Genomic DNA, 24,732 nt, shown 5'->3' on the forward strand with positions numbered 1-24,732 from the left:
CTGTTATTTTACTTGGACTAAAAACCAAACTTCTGGTCTACTACCTACTTCATGTGTTCCCAATCTCCGTAAACCTTGCCTTCTTATACTCTCAATTGTTCACAACCCACTTGCTTCTTCCGTTTCTTGAACTTGACAAGTTTATTTGCCTCAGGGTCTTTCCACTTGTTTTTCTCCCGGTCAGGGCTGTTCTCCCAAATCAAAATGGCTCATTGTCACCATTTACGTTTGGGTTTCATGTGGACCCTTCTGCAAAGAGCTAATGATCCAAAATAGCTCTTCCTTCCCCACCCCCAAACAGCACTTTTCATTTCTTTTATGACACTCAACACAAATTTACTTGTTGATTGGTCTCCCCCCATTTACATGTAAATTCTGAAACAGGAAATCTCTTGTTCTTCTTTATCCCAGTTTAGAATAGTGACTGGTACACTTGATGTTTGTTAAATGAAAAGGAAAAAAGTTACAAATTAAAATCCCGTATGAATATTAAAAAACTGGCCACAATCCCCACAGAAAACAAAATTGCAAAGAATAAAAAAATCTGGATCCTGTAACAGATACCTGTCATGTCAACAGCCCATCTTTTCAAAACAAAAAACCCAGATTGAGTTCTGCCTCTGATTGTAGACGTCAAAACTCACATTCCCAGCCGCTCTTGCCACTAAGATATAGGCATGTGACTAGGATTTATTCTAACAGACACACCTCAGAAGGCTAAGAAGAACAATCGATGGAGGCACCTGGGTGGCTCAGTTGGCTGAGCGTCCGACTTCGACTCAGGTCATGATCTCACGGTTCATGGGTTCAAGCCCCGCGTCGGGCTCTGTGCTGACAGCTCAGAGCCTGGAGCCTGCTTCGGATTCTGTGTCTCCCTCTCTCTCTGCCCCTCCCCCACTCATGCTCTGTCTCTCTCTTTCTCAAAAATAAAGATTTAAAAAAAAAAGAAAAAAAAGAGCAATCGATGTAAAGCCGATTCTGCTTTCTGTCCTGAGCTGTGGCTAAAGTGCTGGGCTTTCTGGGAGAGTAGTGGGGCCAGGTCAAGTAAGATCAGTGAGGTACCCTAGCAGTTTCCCCTAGTGCTAGATGGGGCAGCATTGCACAGCAAGTGGTCTCCGATCAGTTCTGTGCATGGCTTTGGCCATCACTCCTGGAATGAATAGCTCCCAGGCTCTCACCCAGATACTTAGAAGCACCGTATCTCACTTTCATAAGCCCTTTTCCCACGTCAGCAGCTAGAGTCACCTGTGCTATTGACAACCAAGTTTGCAGGGACTACCAAAACTGCTTAACTTTAGGCCATCACTCTTTAGAATATCAAAGAGTTCCTACGTCCACTTTATTGTTTAATATGGATCAGAAGCAGCTTTTGTCCTGGAAGCAAGAAGCTGAGACACAGGCCTGCTATCTCTGTTCTCTTCTCCTGGCCTCAGTCATTCATTTCCACAACTCCTCGGGGAAAAAGCACAAGAAACCTGCTCCTGTAACCTGGGTTACCGTATTTCACGGTTAAAAAGTTAAGGGCTATCCTAATTTTGCATTTGGTAAATAATACCATCCTTTTATGATAAACTAAGAGTCTATATCAGAGATTGCAGACTGCTGAGTAAATCTGACCTGCAGAAGGTTTTGTCTGGCCCACATAAACTTTGTATATATACTGTATATATTCTATGTATATATATTGTAGCCAGAGATACAAAGATTCCACACATCTGTGATTTCTGAGAATTATAGACTGGCAGGCAACAATCAGCTGGAGAGTGGAGGCTCTTTTGACATGGCATGTACTCAATTTGCCCCAGATACTCACCAAATCTTTGCTTTTAATTTTGTACGTATTTAGAAGTTAGGCAGACTACCTTCCATCTCATGAAAATGTTGTTTAGTAAGTAAACATAAAAGCACCTACAATTTGTACTGCCATAAAATCCTGGAATAAAATAGATTAAATCAAAGTAGAAAGAGTAAATTGAAGGGGAGAAGTGGGGAGCTGTTTGGTGGGTGTTTCAGCCATGTGGGATGGGGGCTCCGGGATCTATTGCACAGCGTGTGCATGTGGTTGACAATACTGTATTGTATGCCTGAAAGTTATTGAGGGGTAAACTGTGTTTGTGTGTGTGTGTGTGTGTGTGTGTGTGTGTGTGGGTTTTGCCACCATAGAAAGAATCAATGTAGTTTACTGCATTAACCGAAGTGAAAAAAAAGCAGCACATAATAATGCAGAAAAAGCACTTGACGAATTCAACCAAAGCTTAGCAAACTATACACGGAAGGAAAATTCTTTAATCTGCTAAAGGGAATCTCTGGTAAAGCAATAACAAGTAATACTGGTCAAATAGTCAAGTTTTTCACCTGATTGTGAAGGAGGTAAGAATGCTCCCTATTCCACTTTAATTCAGTATTGTATTTGGGGTCCTTGGCCAGTAAAGCAAGAAAGAAACATAACAGGTTGGATAAGGAAAAAAGGGCAGGGGAGGGCAGAAGGTTGGGACTTAAGCTTGAAGACATCAAAGCAAGCCAAACCGCAGTATATCATGTATACAACACTATAAGAAACATTTTTTCTAAATCATCAATTTGTAAGAGAAACTGACAGACTACAAAGTTTTATCTTGCTAAACTACAAATATCTCACTTTGATATTAATCCAAAATGTTTCATAGAATGACCCTTCCCCACATAATTAAAACAATTTACATTTTAAACACTTACTTCGGTAGCAATATAGTCTATCCTTTGAAGTAGAAAAAAGACCCAAACAATGTCTTAGCAAACATTAAACTGACCTTAAGTATATCATCTGTGATCAATTTAGTAAAACTACGTTTACAACACTTTTCCAAGCATCAAAACGGACGATTTAAAGTACTGTTTGATTGAGGGAGGTGGACAAAAAAGGACACACGATCTATCAAAACGCAAAACCCTGTCACTTAACATTATAACTCACACGTTCAAGACCTCATCCGAGTGCTAAAAACACAAGACAGATCTCAGAAACGGTAATATAACTGAAAACGACAGCATCCAATACGTTACGACAACAAAGCCCCTTATATAAAGGAGTTGAGGTATTCAGGCTCTTCCATACGTTCCTGAAAAAAAAAATGCAAATAAATGTATCTTTTGGGTAACCCAGCCATCTTCCTCAGGTCAGACTCTCCCATCCACCTCAGTACTGCGGAAATGTTCCATCGATTTTGGCAGCCCAGGCCATAAGGCCCCCCACAACATCTTGAACTGTGAACGATTCGAACTCCTGGACTGCTGTCAAGGACTGCAGGATCTTCACGGCTTTCTGGGAGTCATTGCCCAGTTTGCAAATCACATAAACCGGGAAAGCTGCCCCTTCCTGTGTGCCCTGCTTCCCTTCCCGGATAGCTTCTCCTAAGAGTTCCAGGCTCTCTGCATCCCTCCGTTCCAAACGTTTCAAAGGGATGTGTAAGGCATGAGGCAAACGACAGATGTCCACCTCCACTTGAGGCCTAACGTCCAGCAACAGGTGGGGTGAGCCGGAATCCAGAAGTCGCTTATAGTCGGTGACCGAAACTCGCTCCTCTGGGCTCAGCAACCGCAGAGAGCGGCACTTATCAGTGGCTGAGGAGCCACAGAAGGCTTCGTAATCCTCCAGGGCAGTCACTGTGGGCCGCTCCCCACAAGCTGCACAGTCAGGCCTGCGGCCCCGAAGCTGAATACAACGAAAATGTCCTCTGAGCGCATCAAAGATCAACAGGCTGCCGCTGTAAGACGGGCCCAGGCCTGCTGCGATCTTCAACACTTCCAGCGCCTGCAAGCAGCCCAGGACCCCGGTTACGACACCGAGCACCCCGCCATCCGCGCAGTTGGTCACTGTCTCCGCAGGAGGTGGCTGAGGGAATACGCAGCGGTAGCAAGGCCCGCCGTCATAGTGGTAGACCGTGATTTGGCCCTCAAAGCGCAGGGCGCTGGCTGACACGAGAGGCCGGCCGGCTAGCACACATGCGTCATTAACCAGGTAGCGAGTGGGCACGTTGTCAGAGCAGTCAGCCACCACGTCATAACGGCGGACTAAGTCTAGCGCCGTGGCTGGCGTAAGCGCCTCCGCATAAGGCACGCACTCCACCGCCGAATTGAGGCGGCGCAGCGAGGCGGCGGCCGAAAAGACCTTGGCCTGCCCGGCCAGTGCCTCGCCATGCAGCACCTGGCGGGCCAAGTTGCTCATTTCTACTACGTCGTAGTCCACAAGGCCAAGGCGGCCTACGCCGGCCGCTGCCAGGTACTGCGCCAGCGGGCAGCCGAGCCCACCGCAGCCCACTACTAGCACCGATGCAGCGGCCAGGCGCAGCTGTCCCTGCACGCCCAGCTCAGGAAGCACCAACTGCCGGCTATAGCGCAAAATCTCATCTCGAGACAGGGAGGCCTTCGGCGGCAGGGGTGATACCGAAACCAGCCGCTCTGGCTCCTGCTCCGCCAAAACAGCCGCCGCCAGCTTCTGCTTCAGGAAACTCAGCTCCTCCTCGCGCTGGGCAACTTGAGCCTGCAAGGCGAGTACCTCCTCCCTGGAAGCCATGGCGCCCCTCCCGGAAGTTGTCCTGAAGAGCATTTCCGCTTCCGGCTTGCCGTCTCCTAGCGACTGGAATAAACTAAATAATTTTACGGAGCTGGGGAAAAAAGCGAAAACTAGACATGAACTTCCTGAAGAAACCCTAAGATTCAAGTTTAAAGATTTATAGTTCCTGGATATTTCCAACGGAACCATGAGGAGAGCCTTAGGAGAACTAGAACCTGGCCACAAAGACTGTCCCCCTCTTCCCGAATTTCGTACGGTCCGACCCGCCCCTTCCCGCGCCACGTGACGTCATTCCGTTTCCGGCGTCTCGCGCAGTTCCGCCATGGCCTCCGAGGAAGCGAGCGGCAGCCCTCGTAGGTCTCGGCGGGAGCCGGAGGGGCGCGTCCCGCGACAGGACAAGTATTCGGTGCTTTTGCCCACTTACAACGAGCGCGAGAACCTACCGCTCATCGTGTGGCTGCTGGTGAAAAGCTTCTCCGAGAGGTAGCGTGCCCTGCCGCCCTCCCTGAGGAATGAGATGAGCTGGCTTCGCCTGCCTGGGTGTCGGCAGTTGGCTGCGCGAGGAGTCCCTGCAGGCCTCCCTTCGGCTCTTGAGGGAAGCCTCGGGGAGAAGGCCACCCTGCGAGAAAGAGGCGGCGGATACTTCTGGGGTTCATTCTGTGTCTCGGGTTCTCATTCTTGCCCTTGGGTTTTATGAGACGTTCCTTTTATTGTACACTCCCATCCTCTGTCCCCCAACCCCACCCCACGCCCCTGGTTGTCTTTTTCTTAGTAGCGTTGTCCACCTTTTCAGTCGGAGCGAGGTTGAAAGCTTGACCTCACTCCTACTTCTGGATGGTCAGGATGCGGCAGGAGCCGGGAGACTAACCGAGCACGCTCACTCCCGCCCCCGTGCTGAGTGCTTATGTAAGCATGAGGTTTGATCTCTGTGGGTTAGGGAGCTGCTGCTGGCCTGGGCAACTTCGTTGGTCACTAGTGGATGTTTGGTGTGGTTGCTAGAAACTGGGGCTTTTAGAGTTTGAATTTGAAAGTGTTATACAATGTTTTTAAGATTTCGGAAGATCCTGGTATCAGTATGAAGTAGCTTGTTTTAGATCCAGTGGGATCGCGTATAGATGAAGATCTTTCTGTATCAACACATACAAACTTCGAAAATTAAGTAACTTTCTATATGGCTGTGTTATAATTTAACCAGGTCATCTCCGTGAACACAGATTATTTCTAGAGCTTTCTTGTTTTTCTTTTTTGACTTTTGTTTTACGAATGAAAACAGGTACTTTGTTCACACCATATTGTCCAGCATTTAGAAGAGCGCTTGACACACACTGAATGCTCCTTTATTAAATGACTGTTACAGCAAACAAACATGCTCATACTTTTACTAGTGTACTGGGGATAAAGTCTTCAGGATGGAATTACTGGGTCAACTGATGTGCTTAAAATTGACAGTTATTCCCTCTCCTGCTTGCATGGTCACGCTTGCTCTCTCTCAAAAAACAAAACAAAAACAAAAACTAAAAAAGCTTTAGGGGCACCTGGTGGCTCAGTCGGTTGGGCATCTGACTTCAACCCAGGTCATGATCTCGCAGCTCCAACCCCATACCTGCCCTCAGTGCAGAGCCCACCTTTCATCTTCTGTCTCCCTCTCTCTCTGCCCCTCCCCTACACTCACTCTCTCTCTCTCTCTCTCTCTCTCTCTCTCTCTCTCAAAAATATAAAAATCAACAAATTGCTCGCAGAAAAAAAGATTGTACCACCTTAGGACTAGCATTATTTGGAGAGTGCCTGTTTCCCTACCAACCAGCCAACCTGAGCTTTATTAAACTTAACATTTTTGAAAACACTAATTGGTGAAAAATATTGCTTTTTTTTTTTTTTTAATTTTTTTCAACGTTTTTTATTTTATTTTTGGGACAGAGAGAGACAGAGCATGAACGGGGGAGGGGCAGAGAGAGAGGGAGACACAGAATCTGAAACAGGCTCCAGGCTCCGAGCCATCAGCCCAGAGCCTGACGCGGGGCTCGAACTCACTGACCGCGAGATCGTGACCTGGCTGAAGTCGGACGCTTAACCGACTGCGCCACCCAGGCGCCCCTGCTTTTTTTTTTAAAGTTTATTTTATTTATTTTGAGAGAGAGAGAGAGAGAGAGAGAGAGAGAATCCCAGGCAGGCCCCACACTGCCAGCACAGAGCCCAACGTGGAGCTCAGACTCACGAATCATGAAATTACCTAAGCTGAAATCAAGAATCAGACGCTAACCGACTGAGCCACCCAGGCGCCCTGTAACTAACTGTCTTAATGTACATGGCTCCTTGCAGTTTTTGTACTCATATCTTTTTCTTTATTTTTTATTTTGGTTTTTACAAACACTTTGCACATTAGAGAAATTATCTTAATATAGTTGATCTTGTTTATTTTGTCTTCTGATTCTCAAATATTTTTTCCTTTAATCAGAGTGATGTTTAATGAAGGAAACAGCTATTTTCAGCTATGGTCAGATTACTTAAAGGGAGTTTAGCTTGATTCCTTTAAACTACCTTACCCTCAGGTGTTCTGGGCACTTTGAAACGAGAGAAAGGAATAATTTGCTTACGAATGACTTCATTTCTTTATGAAGTATATCTCTTTCAGCATATCAACTGGAATCAACATCTTAGCAGGTTTTGGCTTGTTAAGTACTAAAGCACCTAGGGGAGAAGGCTTAACAGATGGGCTGATTTTAGCCTTCTTTTTGGATTTTGGGGCTGACTTTTGAAAGCCTTTTAACAGAATGAATGTTTTCTTGCTGATTTCCTTACATATGTTTATTAAGACCAAGAGGAAACAGTGTTGTGGGGGTTTGGTGTGCTTCCTTTACTTTGTCCTTAAGTTTCCCAATAAAGTTGTCCAAAAAAAATCCAAAAGGGGGGTGGAGGAAGATGCAGTGATCACATGTACATCCAAGTATTGTGTTGGCTTATTTTTAGAATAGAAACTGTAACATAAAGTTAATGGAGAGCCAGCAGAGAGATTTTAATTTTGAAGCACATTAAAATCTTATGTAATTTTCTGTGCTCTTTCTAATGACTGAGATAATGGTACAACTATTTGAAATAGTGGTGTAAAGATTATGTCACCATTTTAAAGAGGGTTTTTTAACAGATGAAATGAAATCCTATTTGTTCCTGATTATGTTATTTAAATTTATTTGGGATTAAATTTAAAAGAATATTCAGTCTAAGGTGGCTCAATGGGTTGTGGCCAACTCTTAATTTCTGCTCAAGTCATGATCTTGCGGTTTGTGTGTTAGAGCCCTGCATGGGTCTCTGTCTCCATGCTGAGTGCATGGAGTCTGCTTGGGATTCTGTCTTCCCTTCTCTCTGCTTCACCGCCCCCGCCCCCGCCCCCGCCCCTATGCACACTGTCTCTCTCAAATAGAACATTAAAAATAAATAAAAGAATATTAACTCAGCAACTCAGTCAACTTGAGATATCTTTTTTTTTAAGCTTTTTTTTTTTGAGAGACAGAGACAAAGCGCCAGCCTGGGGAGGGGCAGAAAGAGTGGAAGACACAGAATCTGAAGCAGGCTCCAGTCTCTGAGCTGTCAGCACAGAGCCTGACGTGGGGCTCGAACTCATGAACCGCAAAATCATGACCTGAGCCGAAGTCAGACACTCAACTGACTGAGCCACCCAGGCGCCCCTTGAGATATCTTTTAAGTGTACTTTTGAAATATTTTTTATAACTAAGACTTGATGCTAAGGTTCTATAATTCCACTTCCAAAGTAGGTAAGTAAAATTTTATGATATCCTATGGTATATAATGGACGGATGTATATGTAATCGCTGTGAGTTTTTAAACTAAAGAGTGTGTTTTTGATTTGAGAATTTTTTTTTATCTCAGGACTTCATTGTAACGTTTTTATCCATAGGCTGCCGAGTTTGGAGGTGAAGTACTAAATGTTTGACATTTGTTTCATTTGGTAATTGAAGTTTTCTTTGGTGATTAATATGACATAAATTCCCACTTATATTGGTGAGGAAATAGTAATTTTAAAGTTATTTTTTAATTGGAGAGTATTGTCTCTGCAAGCAATACAAACTTTTTTTTTTTATTTTAGTGGAATCAGCTATGAAATTATAATCATAGATGATGGAAGCCCAGATGGAACAAGGGATGTTGCTGAACAGTTGGAGAAGATCTATGGGTCAGACAAAATTGTAAGTCATGTGAACATTCTTCTGTCACATTAGTTGTGTTTGTAGGGGAAAGATGAGAAATGACAATACTTAAAAGGCAATCTGTTTTCCTAGAAACTGAAATGAAAAAGAACATCTTGCTTGAGTTTTTCCATGTCTTTGATAAATTGGGTCAGTAGCAATTTTACAGCAAAATAGTGAGCCTTTGGATAAAGTCTGTTTTCAGAACTTACTCTGCAGATGAGTTTTCTTGAAGGGCAAAATTAAAGCATGATATTGACAGGAATATTAATGGAACTAGATTGCAATTAGTAATATGTGTCATGATCTTTCTTGCTCCCCTTTTTTGCAACTATAAAAGCTTGTAGCTGGGAAACGTGATTGTTTCCATGTGAAGTTGGCATCTTTCTATTTGTCAGAGCACTTGGCATCTTTCTTTGTAGAACAATCATCTGGGAGTAGATTGACTCTCTGAGTCTTGAACTTTATAGAGTTTCCCACTGTACGTTAAAGGGTGTTGTTTTTCTGCTGGAGTAACTTAGATGTAGAATTCATTTTATAATGGCTTTATAATTTTTATTTTTTATTAAAATGGTTTTTTTAATGTTCATTTTTGAGGGATAGAGAGAGGCTGAGTGTGAGCAGGGGAGGGGCAGAGAGAATCTGAAGCAGGCTCCAGGCTCCAAGCTGTCAGCACAGAGCCTGATGGCACAGAGCCTGACAGGCAGGGCTCAAACTCAGGAAGCTCGAGATCGTGATATGAGCCAAAGTTGGACACTTAACTGACTCAGCCGCCCAGGTGCCCCTATAATTTTTATTTTTGACCACTGGTTTATTTTTATAATGGTTTTTATTCATAAGTGTTTGAATACACTTGTGAGCTCTACTTTAGGTAATTTTGGGGCCCAAGCAGACAGTTGAATCCAGATTTAAACACATTCTGAGCATTGGGTATTTTAGAATTTGTATGGACCAGAGTTTCTCAGTCTCGGCACAATTGACATTTTGGACCTAATAATCCTTAGATGTGGGGGACTGTCCTGTATGTTACAGGACATTTAGCATCATCCCTGGACTCCATCCACTAGATGCCATTAGCAGCCCGTCTCCCCAGTGTGGCCACCAAAAATGTCTGTGAGTATCATCAAATGACCTCTTGTGGGCAAAATTGTCCACTCCTCCCAAAAGAGAACCATTGGTATAGATACGAAGAAAGAGGTCTCTTGGAGAACCTTTGTTGATATTTTCATCTTAAGAAATAGCAATTAAGCATTATAAAAAAAAACTGTGGCAGGGTGCACAAGTTGGAGGAGATATTGGTTGATGGAAGGGAAGCATTTAAGGGGAACATGTTTCTCTTACACACATAGTAAATCTCTCCTATACTAGTTATTCTTTCCATATCACACCTGGGCACCTCAAAGATCTATCACCCTTCCAATCCTCCTCCAGATGTACAGGAAGAGATTAAAAGTTGACAGATTTCCAGCCTTCTGTCAGTGACTTCTTATGATGCTAGGTTCGTTTTTTTGGCCACAGTCCCCCAGTTTTTCTTTTACAAGTTCCGGGCCAAAGCCACTAAATCACATGTTACATGTAGAATACTCTGAGTTAGGCACTTCTGTTTAAGCCAGGAATATCAACCTGACAATACTTTGAATACTTTTGCCATAGAACTTCAGCCCTGAGGTATAATTGATTGATCTTAGGGTATGTCTACTAAATTGACCTTTTCAAATGCTAAAACAATATGGCCCTCAAAGAGTTCCATTTTTCCCATCAACCAATAAAATTCAAAATAATGGGAAAAAAACTGCATTCACTATTACAATTTTCTTACAGTTCCTTTGTTATTTTATGATATTCAAATCATTTAAACTAGAAAAATTGCCCTTTTTTCCCCCTCAACAATATCAGGCCATGCCAGAAATGGCCCTTCTTGCTTTTAAGTGACAAGTGCCACAAGTTTACTTGGGAGAGAAGATGGAGAAGGATTATTATTGAAGCTATTTTACAATATCTCAAAACATTAAGCACCCGATGCTTTGTTTGCTGGTCTTTCAAACTGGCTGGAATGAATGTTTCAGAAAATGAAGGAAGTTTGTTTTTTAACTCTATGTGAAGAAACTGAGCCAAGAGGTTAAGTCACTTCCAATGTCATATAGCTAATAAATAGCAGAGGTGGGACCATACAAAAGTAGAGGCACATACCTTGAACTGTTAATGATGGTTATGTAGGTCAGGGAGAGCTGAGGTTGTGGAGGGCTTCAGCCTTTCTATGTCGAGTGCTTACATGACATTTGATTTACATCATCTGTTTCAGCCTCCAACCTGAGGTCAGATTATATCACCTATATTATTCCATAGTTTACTATTTTACAAGTTCTGATAATGTAATGCATCTTCATTACTTTTAAAACATCAAATATAACTAAGATTGAGAGGTTTGACTACTTAAAAATACCAAAATATTACCTCTGACGAAAAGATCAGTATCCTAATGAGATGTACAAAACCATAATTCATAAGAACTATAAACAGCCAAAAATGGAAAAAATAAAATGAAAAAAAAAGGGAGCCTCATTAATAGTAAGGAATTGCAAAACAGGAAGAAAGTACAATTATTAGCCTTTTTTTTTTTATGTTTTGAGAGTGCGCGTGAGAGAGTCAGAGAGTGAGAGAGAGAGAGAGAGAGAGACAGATCACAAGTGGGGGAGGGGCAGAGACAGAAGGAGACACAGAACCCAAAGCAGCTCCAGGCTTCCAGCTGTCAGCACACAGAGCCCGATGTGGGGCTCGAACTCAAACCGTGAGATCATGACCTGAGCCGAAATCGGACGCCCAACCGACTGAGCCACCCAGGCGCCACTACAATTAGCCTTTCTTAGCTGAAGATTTATTTTCATTATGGTAAAAAAAAAAAAAAAAAAAAAGTCCACTCAAATACTGTTGATCCTGGTTTTTCTAAAATGTCATCAAGATTTTCTATAGTAAAAATGCTTTAGAAAATAAGCGTTTTACCAAATCATAGGGTCACATGAAGTATCTTATAAGCAGTTGTGGTGAGCATTCATCAGAGTGTGTGCCCAGCACTCCTGCACGTACTTTCTGTGAGTTCACACTTGTCCTGATGGCTGTGAGATAAGCTCTGTTGTGCCCTTTACTGCTTTGAGCCATCCTCATTGATGTGAGGGGGCAGAAAAGGAAGGGGGTGGAATTAAGGATTTGAAAGTACAGCACGCTAAACGAAACAGTGTGTTATTACGTAAGAAATGAAAAAACTACATTGTTGTCAAATGAAAAAGTTACTGATAAAACTGAAGTTGCCGTTTATGAACCTCCTAGTCCCTTCCCCAGGGGAGACCTCTGTCAGCAGTTTGGTGGGGGTGGCCTCAGACCTTTGTGCATGTGTGCGCATGGGTCTACATGTGGAGAACTGGGTAGGGTGGTGCTTTTGTTTTTTTAACATAGATGTAATCTTCCTGCATTATTCTGTTGATTTGTAATTATAGCTTGGAGATCTTTTATTACTAAATTTTCTCATTCTTTTAACTGTAGCACAGCATTCTTTCATATGCAGCGTGGTTTATGTTTTATAAACACTTGAGAAAAGACTTTTCTAGCAGAAACATAGGATTAGAAGATCTAAGGTGAACTTTATTTTTTTTAATGCTCATTTATTTTTGAGAGACAGAGCACGAGTGGGGGAGGAGCAGAGAAAGAGGGAGACACAGAATCCGAAGCAGGCTCCAGGCTCTGAGCTGTCAGCACAGAGCCGGACGCAGGGCTCGAACTCACGAGCTATGAGATCATGACCTGAGCTGAAGTCGGACAATTAACTGACTGAGCCACCCAGGCGCCCCTCCCTGTTCAGTAAATTTTAATTACTGTACATGGTTGATTGAATGTCTAGTTCTCCTGTAAGAGCTCATCAAGCAGAAGTGTATTTTGTCTTTGTTCCTCCCCAAGACTTGCATGCAGTTTGCATATAGTAAAAAGTACTACAATCTGTCCTGGTTGAATTGAACTGAAAATACTCTGTTTAGAGATTTGCAGTCTGAGGCAGCCTGCTTATAGACTGGCAAATGCAGAAGGGGACAAGATAGGCTCAGTAGTGAGTCTACTTGAGCTGTGTAAGAAACAGTAAGAAAAGAAAAACTACAATTTTTTTTGTTAGGAATATAACCCTAGGGGCACCTTGGTGGCTCAGGTGGTTAAGCATCCAACTCTGGGTTTCGGGGCACCTGGGCGGCTCAGGTGGTTAAGCATCCAACTCTGGGTTTTGGCTCAGGTCATGGTCTTGTGGTTTGTGAGTTCGAGCCCCACATCGGGCTGTCTCCTATCAGCACAGAGCCCACTCTGGATCCTCCTCTGTCCCCCTTTTGCCTTACCCCTCCCCCTCATGTGCTTTGTCTCTCTCAAAAATAAACATTAAATATATATGTTTGTATATGTATATATTTAGGAATATAACCCTAAAGTCATGTAATTGTGGCATTAGAGAATGTAATGAGGTCATCCAAGGATAAAGTCAGGATAAGTTGATGGAGTGATGTCAGCATTTAAGATCATAAAAGGAGTTCAAAGAAAGGAGTATAAATACCCTTTCAGCCAGTGATTCAACTTTTAGGGTGCTAATTACAGAAATAACTGGACCTTGGGACACCTGGGTGGCCCAGTCAGTTAAACATCTGACTCTTGATCTCTGTTCAGGTCATGATCTCCTGGTTCCTGAGATCAAGTCCTGCCTAGGGCTCAGTGCTGATAGCATGGAGCCTACTTGGGATTCTCTCTGCCCCTTCCCCACTCCTTTTCACTCAGTGGTGCGCTTCCATTCATTGGTGCACTCTCTTTCTCAAAATAAGTAAATAAACTTTATATAAAAAAGAAAACGGGGCGCCTGGGTGGCTCAGTCGGTTAAGCATCCGACTTTGGCCCAGATCATGATCTCACAGCTAGTGAGTTTGAGCCCCGCTTTGGGCTCTGTGCCGACAGCTCAGAGCCTGGAGCCTGCTTCAGATTTTGTGTCTCCTCTCTCTGCCCCTCCCCTGCTCACGCTCTCTCTCTCTCAAAAATAAACAAACATTTAAAAAAAAAAAAAAGAAAGAAAGAAAACAGGACCTATACAAAAGGATATATGTACAAGTGTCTTTGTTGTAGGTATATTTGTAGTGGCAGATACCTGGAACCAAACTGAATGCCATTAACTAATGAATGACCATATATTGTCTAACTTGTAATCTTAAGCCTGTGTTTTTGTAATTGAGAAAAATAAAAAGGAAAATCAAGAACTAAAAACTAAATCATTAAAATCACAAAAGGAATTGGGGAAACAAATGTGGCTATCAAATATTCCAAGAAGATATGGAATAAGTGGGTTAAATCCTCAGTTTTCCTAGGGGAAGGAACCAGTAGATGTTGTTCAAAATGCTAAGTAATAGATATAATATATTGTTACATACTGTTTTCTGGTGGGTAACTCCAGGAAAAAAAAATGTTTAAAATTTGGCCTGCAGTGTTGGGGTGAAATTTTCCAAGCTGTTAAACTATTTGATTTGTTATTAAATACTAAGCACTTTTTCACTTTGGCAAAAAATGTTAAGCATACTTTGCTTTAATGTCTAATATAAGGTCTAATGTATGGAACTATGTTTCTGTTAAAAAGGGTAAGTACCTATAAAAAAATAATTTTTAATAGTTTTGTGTGTGTGTGTGTGTGTTAAAATGCTGTTTCTTATTCTTGTAGCTTCTAAGACCACGTGAGAAGAAGTTAGGACTGGGTAAGTATAACCTCTCACCCCTCATACCTGCTCCTTGCCTTGGTAAGGTGATCCAGTATGTGTTTTCCCAATTTGGAACAGGGCCAAAATACAGTGTCCTCCTGTAATGGTTTTTAATGATCTTAATGACATTGAAATGGTTTAACTTGAGTTGTCTCTATCTGTCAAAGCCCAGTTGGGAAAGCAGAAACCACTGTCAGTCTTTCAACGTAGGGAATTTAATACGAAGAATCTGGTTACGCAGGTGAAGGAATGCTGAGAAGCCAAATGGAACCGTGAAGCTACTCAGACTAGTAACAGCTAGTGGTTGCTACCACCCCTCGAAAGAAGCAACAATAGGAGATGGTGCTTTTGGAGCCCAGGAACCCCAGGTTATTTAGAAAGGGTTGGAATAATGGAGTGGGGGCTACCTGGCAGGAGCTGGAGCCATGGGGATACCCAGTCAGTGCTGGGATGCAGTGTAAGAGTGGGGACACACTTCGACTTTTCCTCTTCTCTCCTGGCAACTATCCCCTGGTGTCTCCCAAAGCGATTTGGCAGCCAGTTGACAAGAGCCCTTGGGAACTGTAGTTCCGTGCAGTGTAGAACAGAGAAGCGGTCCGAGAGCAAATGTGTTGGGACCAGCACACCACTTTAGCTCTAAATCTTTGAGTATTTTTTTAGAAGTTATAAACAGTTACTCTTTGTTTTTAAAAAAGAAAGCTTTTCCAGCTTTTAATTATAGGAGGTTATAGAAAATCTCAGATGAACTTGGTCCTTCCAAGATGAATATCTGAATGCCCTTATTTCTTTTCTTTTGGTTGTAGTTGCTTATATTGGGAAATAATAATAATTTTATTAAAAAATTGAGAGAGCATGGAGGAAGCACAGTTCTTTTTTGTTGTTTTTTAATGTTTATTTGATTTATTTTAGAGAACGAGAGAACACAAGCAGGGGAGGGGCAGAGAGAGAGGGAGACACAGAATCCGAAGCAGGCTCCAGGCTCTGAGCTGTCAGCACAGATCCCTTGGGGGTCAAACTCATGCACTGTGAGATCATGACCTGAGCCAAAGTTGGATGCCTAACCGTCTGAGACACCCAGGTGCCCTGGAAGCACAGTTCTTAAAAATCGAGTACTTGCTGTCCTGAAGACCCTTAGTTCTCTGGCATCATAAAGTATCTGAATATCTGAACCCAGAAGTTCTTTGGGATTGAAGTAATCTGGAAACTGCCGTGAAAGCAACCAGGAATTACTAACCAGTCAGTAGAAATCCAAAAAGCTGTGATGGTGACTTTTGAGCAAAGGAAGTTAGAACTGAGTTCGGCCTTGGGGCACCTGGGTGGCTCAGTTGGTTAAACGTCTGGCTTCAGTTCAGGTCATAATCTCATGGTTCATGAGTTCCAGCCTCGTGTTGGGCTCTCTGCTCTCAGCACAGAGCCTGCTTCAGATCTTCTGTCGATCCTCTGTCCTCTCTCTGTCCCTCCCCTACTCCCGTGCTCGCTCGCTCGCTCGCTCACTCTCATGAATATTTAGAAGACTTTGCCCTTACTAAGAAGATACTGTGGTGGCTTGGACCTAGAGAATGCAGGAATCCTCAAATCCCAATTTACCCTTACTTGCCAGGTCCATAGGGAACTTTTAGGCATGAGGGTGGCTAAATAATTCCTGGTTGTGCCTTTGACCCCAGACACCAGACCAGGGCTCTAGTGTATTAGGCTTACAGCATAGAAGACATTCGCTGGGTAGCTTTTATGAAGATGGGACAGGAGTGATGGGGAAGAGCAGAGGCAGGGCGATACTCGCCAGGTCAGGATCCAAGCATCGGAAGATGGTGCCTGGGACTAAGGTGAAGTTGGAGATGAAAGAACGGACTCAAGAGATGTTTTTTATGTTGAATAAATAGGATTTAACGGTAGTTTAGTTTTACCTCTGGAGAACTGCTGTATGCTTTTCAGATGCTTAATTTAATTTCTCGCCTGTTCACGAGTATACTTCAGCGTTTCTGGTGATTTTCTTTAATGGATATGTTTTTGTTTTTAGGAACTGCATATATTCATGGAATGAAACATGCCACAGGAAACTACATAATAATTATGGATGCTGATCTCTCACACCATGTAAGTGGTATCTTTTTTTGTTAGCTATTCATGATAGGTTAAGCCTGTTTTACTGACTTCATGTTTATTTTTTTTTTAATTTCAGCCAAAATTTATTCCTGAATTCATTAGGTAGGTATTTCTAATATTTGAAAAAATTCTAATTCAAATCATTTATCTTATGTTGATTTTGGACTTCTTTTCATTTTTTTCATTCTTTGCTAATTAAAAACGGACATGCTATTTTGTTTGCTGTCAAAATGGATACCAACATATATATTTGAGGCTCTCGACTATAGATATGTGACTAAATGATATATTTTAGGAACTAAGCAACAGATAATTCCTTTGTTATCTAAATTCTTCCAGAATATGGGAAAAGATGGAAGGTGACTTTGTTAAATGGAATTAAGCCCTGCATCGTAAGGGTGAAACACCATGAACAAATAGGGTTTATTCCAAGAATGCCAGGATGGTTCATCATCAGGAATTCATCAACATAATTTATCACATTAACAAAGCATGATTGAGTCTATCGATGCTAAAAGGTATTTGACAAACTTCCTGGGTCGCCTCTAATGAAAACTTGAAAGTAGAAAGAACAGGAAACCACTTAAATGTGATGAAGAAATCCAGTCCTAACACAAACATCTTACTAATTGGTGAAATGTTGAATCATTAATAAATGCATCAAGTTGGGCATACAGCTGTTATTATACGTGGATATTTTAAGTGACATATTAAGCATGTAGTATAAATACTGATAAGGGATACAAAATTGTATTTATTTGCAGGTAGTATAGTTGTATTCTTAGAAAATCCAAAACAACATGAAACCTCTCAGAGTAAGAATGTGGAAGCTGTGCTCAGTGTAAGCTGAACATACTAAAACAAAACTAGGTAACGTTTCTCCCCTGTTTGGATCACTTCAGGCTCTTTTCTTTGCCCTTCAAACTGCTGTGTGATCTGGCCCCTCTGCCCCCCTCCTTTGGCTAAAATGTTCTTTCCTTTCTCCTTCGTAGCCACCTATTCTCATCCTTTGATCTCTGCATAAAGTCCCTTCAGAGATACCTTGTCTGCTTATATGTTGAATACCCAAAAGCCCCTTTGGCCTGTGAAGGAAATGAAACCAGGGGAATAGAAAATTTGTGAAAGACAGAAATAGGCCATATGTAGAAGAAAGCCCAATGGCTGATGAACCCAAGAGAAGATACCCTGGCATGTCGTCAGGGAAATGCAGTTGAAATAACTGGGGGAGTATTTTATTACCCGTTGGTTCGTCATAATTACAAACTGAAAGGGTGGGAGGTGGACACACAAATATTGCCGGAGAAATGTGAGTTGCCACAACCTTTTTGGAAGGTAGTTTCTGGCGATATCCGTTGGAAATACTCCTAAGCTTTATTTTAGCAAATCTGTTATGTTCCACTTTGGGTCGTCTAAGCACCAGGATGTACATTTAGAAAAACATTGCCACACTTCATTGTGGTTGTGTTGTTGGGGGTGGGGAAACCCACCATGAAAACAACCATGTAAGTATGTGGGTTCAGTGTTCTGTGGGACATTTTTGCGGCTATTGGAAAAAATGGGGAAATTCTCTGCTGACCTATAGGGATGTCCATGGTTCCATTATGTATGTTGTTAATGGACACAAGGCAGTTGCAAAATGTACTTTTTTGGGTTCCAGTTTCGTTAAAGCAACCAGAAAGCCTGGAGTTCCGTGTGTCTTTATCTTTCTGCAAAGAGAAAGGCCTGGAGGGTTACCAGACTGTTTTAGCACTGTTTGCTTCATGGGGCCGAGAACAGAAAGGAGGGAGATTACATCTTAGGATGGTTTCACATGGTACAATCAGCAAGTACTATTTTTTTAGTTTTAGAAGTTAACAAAGGGGAAAAAAATCAGAATTGGAAATATTACATCAAAAGATTTCTTAGTGGTATAGTTCATGTTTTCTTGGCATTATATTTCCTGTGCAAGTCTTAAAAGTTCTTTTTGTATAACTCATGAAAATAACTATTGAAAGCTCAATAGCTTTTTCTAATTGACAACTGATTTTTTCTATAGGAAGCAGAAGGAGGGTAATTTTGACATTGTCTCTGGAACTCGCTACAAAGGAAATGGAGGTGTATATGGCTGGGATTTGAAAAGAAAAATAATCAGGTAGAGACATGTGCTATGGTTTCTCTCTTGTTTAGTGTAACTGGACGTATGTTTGTAACAGGTATTTGGATTATAAATCACCATGGTGCCTTGGGATTTCTGGGACCAGATTGTTAACTTCATATATACGTATGTATGTATGTACATATGTATATGTGTATATATATAGTCATCTCAAATGTATGTAATCATTTCAAATAAATGAGACACTTCATGATCAGCTATTACTAAGCAGCAAAAGTAGTGAGGCTTTGGAGTCAGACCTGGGTTAAAATCCTGATTGTGTCATTTAATCCCTGTGTCATATAGCATATTGTACCTTTTCTAGCCTTACTTCCCTCATCATAAAATGGAAATGAAACATACTGTTTCAGTTTTCTATCACTGTATAACAAACTGTGTCAAAGCTTAGTGACTTAAAACAACTATTTCTCCTCATTCTGTGACTTGGTTGATGGTTCCCCTGCTAGCTTCACCTGGGCTCATTCTTGCAGCTTCTTCAGCTGGAAGGTCAGGGTCAGGTAGGCTGAAAGATCCAAGATGGCCTCATTCCTGTATCCAGTCGTTGGGGCTGGTCGTTGTCTGGGGCATCTCACTACTGCACCTTCTGGAAAGCTTGGCCAGTGTCTTCACATGGCATCCTAAGGGCAGCATCCAAGAGTCCTAAGGCTGCAGCAGCAAGGCCTCCTAGTCCTAGGCTCTGGAGCTAACAGCATTCTTTTTTGGTCAAAGCAAGCCCATAATCAAGTGGTGAGGAAGGAGAATCCACTTACTGGTCTTCATCCACAAGGAATTTGGGAGCATATTTAATCTACATCACTTTTTTGTGCTTCTTAGGAAGATGAGGTCAATTTTAATCCATAAAGGATCTATCCAGCTTACTATGTTACACATGACGACATAATTTTATACAAATTCTTACTAATGTTAGTGTTTTTTATCACCCTTTTCATCCCTATTGAAGATTCTGTTGAGTTAATCTCCGTTCTGCTTCTTAAATGTGGAACCTTGGGCAAGTCATTTAAGACCTGTAGGACCCTCAGCCTTCAGTGAAATGAAGGGGTTGGATAAAGCAGAGAAAAAATCCTACACTACTTTTTCCTGTTCGCTCTTTCTTTCTCGTGCACACACACACACACACACACACACACACTATACACCGTTTGAATGGATCACCACAGGTGGGGCAAAACCATCAGTATTTTCCACAGGCTCTCCAGATGATTCTGTTGTACAACCAACATTCAGAACAACAGATGAGTGATCTCTCTCTCAGACCCGTCTGAATTTGGTCATCGGAATTCTTATTTAAAATAAGGGAATCCCGATCAGATACAATTTACAGCTTTTAGTTGGATCATTAAGTTATATTGAGTTGTGTTTGTCATCACTTGTCAATGTCTGCACTGACTTAGTATATAAACTCCTGAGAAAGATTATGTAATCACTTGCCCAAGGTCTCATTTGTGTGATCCAGAATTAGAAGTAGAATCCAAGTCTGTCTCACCCTTGCTGCATATTTTAAAACAAACCCCCATTTAAAAATGCATTATCATGACAGGCACCCTGGTGGCTCAGTCATTTAAACGGCAATGCCTGATTTTGGCTCAGGTCGTGATCTCAGTTCGGGAGTCCAAGCCCCATGTCAGGCTCTGCGCTGACAGCTCAGAACCTGCTTAGGACTCTCTGTCTCCCTCTCTTTCTGCCCTCCCCTACTCACGTGCTCACTCGTGCATGTGCATGCTCTCTCTCTCTCCCTCTCTCAAAAGTAAATAAATAAACATTAAAAAAAATACATTAGCTTGAATAGAGCTGCAAATACATACGTATACATACACACATAAACATATATGCATGCTTTCCTTTGATTAAACCCATCTTGGGGAGGTAAACTGTGTCCTAGAATTTTTTTGTTATCTATTAGAAGCATCTTGAAAGGGAAAATGTTTTTGAAATTAGCCATTATCCCAGCTATATGACTAATCATGTTATTTGTATAAAAATAATCTTTCCGAGGGAGGGCCTTGGTAGTTAGTTACCTTGGCTTTGGAGAGAAACTGTTCTTTCCAGTTTGCCCCGGAAAACTTTTTTTTCTGAATCGGAGTTTACTAAAATAGCTGCAATAAAAAAGTCACTTTTTCCAAGGGCAAGGAAAGTCTTTTTGAAATACTAATAATAGCTATTAGTAATAGCTTGAAACTGATACTTGGTTGTGTTGGAAGCACACATCCTGTCATTGTTGTAGACTGGATGTCTTTGCTAAAATTCATGTGTTAAAGTACCTTACCCCCAAAGCATTGGTATTTGGAGGTGGGGCCTTTGGGAGGTAATTTAAATATAGTGACCATGGGGCACTCATGGTAGGATTAGTGCCCTTTCAAGAAGAGACCAGAGAGATTGGCTTCTCTTGGCCTCCTCCCCTCAGCACATAGCATGAAGGCAGCCCTTTAAGCTAGGAAGAGGGTCCTCCTCAGGAACCAAGTCTGCTGCACATTGATCTTGGACTTCCCAGCCTTCAGAACTGTGAGAAATAAATATAAGCCACCCAGTCTGCAGTATTTAGTTATAGTGGCCCAAGGAGACTGACACAGTCTCAGAATGAACCTTTGTTCAATTTCCACAGATTGCCAAAAACCAAAACCCTTTCCCACTTGTATACTTTCTTTAAAAAAAAAAAAAAAAAGCCATATTTATGCAGACTGACCTGTTGCATTACTTGAAATCCACAATCCCTCGTTGCTGATTAGAATCTGAAAAGGATATTCCAAATCCCTGATCCCTTTTGCTCTCTGAGAGATGCTCATAACTCTAAATAATGGCTGTTGGCAAATAGGCAAGTTGAATTTAAAATGTTACCTTTCTTACCTAAAATTTATAAGAATGATTGTTTTATAGGTCCCCTCTACATGTCACATTTGAGAATAAAAGTCCCCATTTTCTGAAAAATGAGAATGCCAAATCTTTTACTGACTAAACTTTTTTGTAAAATTAACATTTTTTAAAATGTTTATTTTTGAAAGAGAGGGCATGAGTGGGGTAGGGGCAGAGAGAGAGGGAGACAGGATCCGAAGCAGGCTTTGCACTGAGAGAAGAGAGCCCGATGTGGGGCTCAAACTCATGAACCATGAGATCATGACCTGAGCTCAAGTCAGATGCTTAACTGATTGAGCCACCCAGGCACCCCTATAAAATTGACATTTTTGTGAAACAGTTGTATTTATGAAATTTGTGTAGCAATTTTAGCACTCTGATCTCAGATGTGTTTCTCTTGTTTAAAAAATGTATTTTATAAAGAAAATCTGATTGTTTTATTTAACAGCCGTGGGGCCAATTTTATAACTCAGATTTTGCTCAGACCAGGAGCATCTGATTTAACAGGAAGTTTCAGGTACAGTAAAAACTTGTAATTTTATATTTTCTATATAAACTTTCTTGCTATACAGTGGCTTATTTAGGAAATGCTTTTCATTTCTACCCCATTTTTCTTCTGGAACACACAAAGGCCGACTGAAGTTCCTTCAGAGTTGCTAATGAGGCCTAAGCATCTTCTTAAGGAAAAATGTGTACTTTCCAAAGAGCATCCAAGGCAGGGCTTAGGTTAGTGTGTTTGTTAACATTCTCACTGGTGCTCAGCCCCTTGGGGGGCCCCAGAGGGCCAAGGTGGTTACTCAACTGCTTATTCAGAACATGGCTGTCACTGGTGATGTGCTCCAAAGAACACGTCTACCAGCAATTTTCTGCAATTTATATGAATATTTATGGCACAGTCCACAGAAAAGTTTAAAGACTTCAGTTACCTTGTTCTCCATATGCTTTCAATTAAAAAGCAAGCCTTGTTTAATTGGAATAAAGCCTCCTGCCAGGTTGGGAAGGGGTAATTTTTGTTTGTTTGGGGGGGGGGGTATGTTTTTAATTTTTGAACTGCTATAGTAGATGAACTGTTTCGTATGACCATGCCAAATGACTAAAGACTGCCACTTTTTTGTCTCTGAAGCTAGAAGATGTCTGTTCCTCTACTTTAAGGCCTAAACCTCATGCATTAGTTGATAATTTATATTACTTGATACTTGCTCTTTTCTATTAAATGTTCTTTTTTTTTTTTTTTTTTTAAGTATTGACACTCTAGGTTAAGCTAGGTTAAGACAGGAACTTAGGCATCACAGGATTGAGGCAGTCCTGGTAAGATACAGCTATTACCAATTAAGGTCACAGTTAGATATGTATAATGGACAGATGTCCAGCCCAACTTTAGATGGGCTGCAGGCCAAACAGATCCCATCAAATTTACAGAGTAAGACAGAAGAGCTAAGAAGTCCTTTGGGTGAACCCAGTCACTTTCTTCAGGAACTCTCCCTTAAGTCCCCTAGAGGTACTTCAGTTTATCCCAGGGAATTTATTTAGTAGATCTTGGGAAATAGAAACTGGTCATAGGCATTTGTGAGGAAACACCTGTTAGTTACTGAGTGTGTTCTGCTTTATATTGTGGATTCATCATCATCTGTCAACTCTATTGTTGCAATATTTGGAACAGTTTCCCTTTGTTCAACCTGAAAAATAAATTTTAAGAAAATTTAAAAACTAAAAACAGTGGGTGGTTCTGCTTCAAGTGATTCACTTTACCCTATTTTTATAACTTCCTTAAAAGACACTAAGAATTCATTTTCAAAATTATTCTAAATTATTTACCAAATATTTCATGACCATTCCGGTTCAGGACAAGTGTCATAATCATCAGCTGTGACCACTTTTCTGCATACAGATGGCTAGTGAAAGTTTTAGGTTTTATAAATACCAGTGAACTTTCCAAAGATCGGGTTACATGTAGGCAAGTGTATTTACCTAGGTGTTCATGTATATTTTAATTTCTCACAGGTTATACCGAAAAGAAGTCCTACAGAAATTAATAGAAAAATGTGTTTCCAAAGGCTATGTCTTCCAGATGGAGATGATTGTTCGGGCAAGACAGTTGAATTATACTATTGGCGAGGTAGGCAACTGATGGTAAATAGTCCACTGTATTCCTTGTAAAGGAACAATAGGTTTAGGCTTTTTATAATAAAAAGTTTAACTTGCACAACTACTGAATAAATGTGGAAAGCTTCCAGTTGTTTAGAATGTTCGTGCACTAAAGGATGAAAATTCATTTCACTTCCAAATTACTACCTACATTTGACCTAAGATGTAAAACCTTAATAGAAGGCAGCATTCTCTTTTAAGGGATTAAAAGCTACTGGTACCTTATTCATTTTGCCCTTCTGGTCACCCAGCCTTGTGAGATGAGTGTCTTTGCTCCTTTTCTTCTTGCCGTTGCCAAGAGCCACCCTAATGATGAATCCTTTTGCCATTTCCTAGGAGTAAATGAAGAGGACAGGAATATTTCCAGCCAGCTAGTGAGCTCTCAGGGAAGGCTCTCCTCACTTAACACTAATGTTTGTATTCATAGCAAGAAAATAGCTAACTAGATTGCCATTTCTCGTGTGGAAGTTCCAAGATTTTTAACTTAACACTAAAATAGTGACAGATAAATTTAATGGACTACTGAAAAATTGTACTTTTGGAGTATCAATTTTTCTTGAAGTACAGGCTGAAACTTTGGTAAACCAGCTTAATATTCAGGATCAGTGCTTTCAGACAGTTGGAGATTTGGTTCATATGACCGATTTTTACATAATGAAATGTTTAAAGATTTGGAGGTACACACGATTGCTGTTAAGAATTCTCTAATTGTGAACTTACTTGAAGGACTTGGCTATCAGAAGTTAAATTTTATTTGTATTGTATTGGTGTATGCCTGCTATACTTCCTTTCTAATAGTTTTGAAGACTGACTTACCATATATATTTTTTTTAACTAGGTTCCAATATCATTCGTGGATCGCGTTTACGGTGAATCCAAGTTGGGAGGAAATGAAATAGTCTCTTTCTTGAAAGGATTATTGACTCTTTTTGCTACTACATAAAAAGAAAGTTATTCATTATACTT

At 41.3% G+C, this 24,732-nt stretch overlaps 2 protein-coding genes and 1 long non-coding RNA gene across 3 annotated transcripts; 1 reads left to right on the plus strand and 2 right to left on the minus strand.

Annotated features, from left to right (window-relative positions):
* Positions 1-1,317: 1,317 nt before the first annotated feature.
* MOCS3 (molybdenum cofactor synthesis 3) lies at positions 1,318-4,585 on the minus strand. Its single transcript, XM_007099293.3, has one exon. The coding sequence runs from the start codon at positions 4,583-4,585 to the stop codon at positions 3,176-3,178; it is 1,410 nt and encodes a 469-aa protein (XP_007099355.3). The 3' UTR covers positions 1,318-3,175.
* On the plus strand, positions 4,429-24,729 carry DPM1 (dolichyl-phosphate mannosyltransferase subunit 1, catalytic). The gene is made up of 9 exons (XM_007078002.3): positions 4,429-5,035; positions 8,655-8,754; positions 14,480-14,513; positions 16,534-16,610; positions 16,696-16,721; positions 18,655-18,750; positions 22,070-22,138; positions 23,623-23,737; positions 24,605-24,729. Exons 1-9 carry the CDS (start codon positions 4,875-4,877, stop codon positions 24,707-24,709), a joined length of 783 nt encoding a protein of 260 aa, XP_007078064.1. The 5' UTR covers positions 4,429-4,874; the 3' UTR covers positions 24,710-24,729.
* On the minus strand, positions 22,984-24,656 carry LOC122237159. Its single transcript, XR_006215373.1, has 3 exons — positions 24,583-24,656; positions 23,988-24,098; positions 22,984-23,297 (listed from the first exon to the last, which is right to left on the minus strand). It is a non-coding gene; the product is annotated as an uncharacterized LOC122237159 (long non-coding RNA).
* Positions 24,730-24,732: the final 3 nt, after the last annotated feature.

Source organism: Panthera tigris, chromosome A3, assembly GCF_018350195.1.
Source record: "Panthera tigris isolate Pti1 chromosome A3, P.tigris_Pti1_mat1.1, whole genome shotgun sequence".
In the NCBI taxonomy this organism is placed as follows: Eukaryota; Metazoa; Chordata; class Mammalia; order Carnivora; family Felidae; genus Panthera; species Panthera tigris.